This window comes from Myotis brandtii, unplaced genomic scaffold (genome assembly GCF_000412655.1).
Source record: "Myotis brandtii unplaced genomic scaffold, ASM41265v1 scaffold681, whole genome shotgun sequence".
Classification (NCBI taxonomy): Eukaryota; Metazoa; Chordata; class Mammalia; order Chiroptera; family Vespertilionidae; genus Myotis; species Myotis brandtii.
In genome coordinates this window covers 473,223-475,256 of record NW_005370660.1, presented here as the reverse complement: position 1 = coordinate 475,256, position 2,034 = coordinate 473,223, and the positions used below count along the sequence as shown (strand labels likewise).

The following is a 2,034-nucleotide window of genomic DNA, read 5'->3' as shown; positions in this document are numbered from 1 at the left end:
AATTAACTTGTTAGTAAGAATGTTTTGGAAAATATGTTGGGGTCTAGACATTTATCAATATAATTCTAACTTTTGAATACATTAATTCTCATGTTAATTATTAGGTAACATAAATTCATAAAATGTAATCACAGATAAAAGTTAGCTATAAGTTTATTCTAACAAAGAAATACTTGCCATTAGTACAGGAAGGGCTGATTTGTCTTAATAGTTCAGTAATTGGATTTCAGGCATATTAACATGTAGGTGTTTTTTTTTGGAAACTACAGAATTCAGTATCAAACAATTTCTTTAAAAATATTCTTCCTTCTTTGTCACTATATATAATTTACTTAATTCCAATACACAATTGGCAATTAATATAAGTAGCAACTTCTACTTATATTACTTACTTTCTTTCGATTAATTTTTATATTAAAGGTTGAAAAACATCCCATAAACCATTCTATATTGTAGAGCACTGCAAAGAATGAATTTATTTTGGATACAACATTTGATGGGGATTGTCTAATGCATAGATTTGTTTTTCAGGTGTAAAAAATGTGATACTACACAAGTGGAACTGGAAAACCAAGTGGTTACTGCCACCCAGAGCAATATCTGTGATGAAGACAATGAAACCTGCTACACCTATGACAGAAATAAGTGCTATACAAATAAGGTCCCATTTTCATATGGTGGTAAGACCGTAATGGTGGAAACTGCCTTGACCCCGGAGTCCTGCTATCCTGACTAATTAAGTCATTGTTGACTGCACAGCTTATCTTGAAAGGCTCTCCATTTTGATCCAGAAAGTTAATATTTTTATTACCAATGAATTTGAAGCCACAATATTTTGATAATGTAAAACTCCATCCTCCAAGTAATTAAAATAGTAACATTGTTATTTTTATTAGGTAATTACTTCTCAATTCTTAAGTATTGTATGTTCACATTTAAAGTGTTGAATCTCTTATTGCCCTTGCCTGAAGGGGTCTATGTTAATAATATAATTTCTAACATTTAAAAAAATGGACAATGAGAGAAAACAAAACTTAAGTTTAAAAATCAGGATACAGAATTAAATTTTGTGGGTGTTTTTAGTAGTTTCTTTTTTTCTTTTCTTTTCTTTTTTCTTTTTGCTTTGCCTTGGAGAGCCAGAGCTTTTGCACATTCCATGCTATTCTCTTTGACAAAAAGTAAAATGTGTAGAGAAAAGTGATATGCAAACACAAGTCAATTATAGATCTTCATTAAAAAAGTGATTAGAAAACATGTTTTAGAAATATTTAAAAATAATTAAAATTGGATCTGTAATACTTATGAAACCAGTGAGCTGAAAGTTACATAATTAAATGCAGAATTAAAAAATTTGTTTTGACATAACACAGATTTGGTAGCAAATGATACATTTTTTTTGGATAAAATTAAAAAAAAATCAGGGTCATGTAAGAAATTCCCATTGGAAATCATCACTATTGTAACTGAATCTAATGAAATATGTATTCCACAATATGTATTCTCTAGCACAGTTTGAACAATTAAATAGATTTTTAAGCATATACCTGTGTGAAATAATTTATTGGAAAAAAGTTTGTGTTAACTTTGTTGTATGTAAGTTAAATATAATTGATTACTTATGAATTGTTTGTAAGTATGATGTGGTTATGCATTAATCACTGAATTCATACATGTACTTATCTGAGATAGCTTTGTGATTTAAAACTAAAATTAAATAAAAAGGCAAGGTCCCTCACGACAAACATAGTGTTCCTAAGTTTAGTTAACATCTCTCACCTCATACAATTACAAGCAATTCTGTTTCTTGTGATAAGAACTTTTGCGGGGAGGTAGTTTCTGGAGCGGCTCCTCTCTGTCTCCTCATCTTTGCCTTGGTTTTTTTGCCTACCTAATAGGAAAAGGTTTTGTGACCACATTGCCTCATTAAATGCCAGCTAGAAGAGCACCTCAGACTTATAGTCCTGGGGCATTCCTTCTTTCAGAAGTTCAGTTAAACTCGAAGATCCTCATATTAATAACAGTTTAGTACTCACC

General features: G+C 30.3%; 1 protein-coding gene across 1 annotated transcript in view; it reads left to right on the top strand.

The window, feature by feature from the left end:
- Positions 1 to 1,541, top strand: part of JCHAIN (joining chain of multimeric IgA and IgM) — a 9,059-nt gene extending 7,518 nt beyond the window's left edge. Inside the window, exon 4 of the mRNA XM_005881615.2 lies at positions 532 to 1,541. Within this exon, the coding sequence (XP_005881677.1) occupies positions 532 to 736 (205 nt within the window). The 3' untranslated portion in view covers positions 737 to 1,541. The remainder of the gene's footprint in view (positions 1 to 531) is intronic.
- Positions 1,542 to 2,034: the final 493 nt, after the last annotated feature.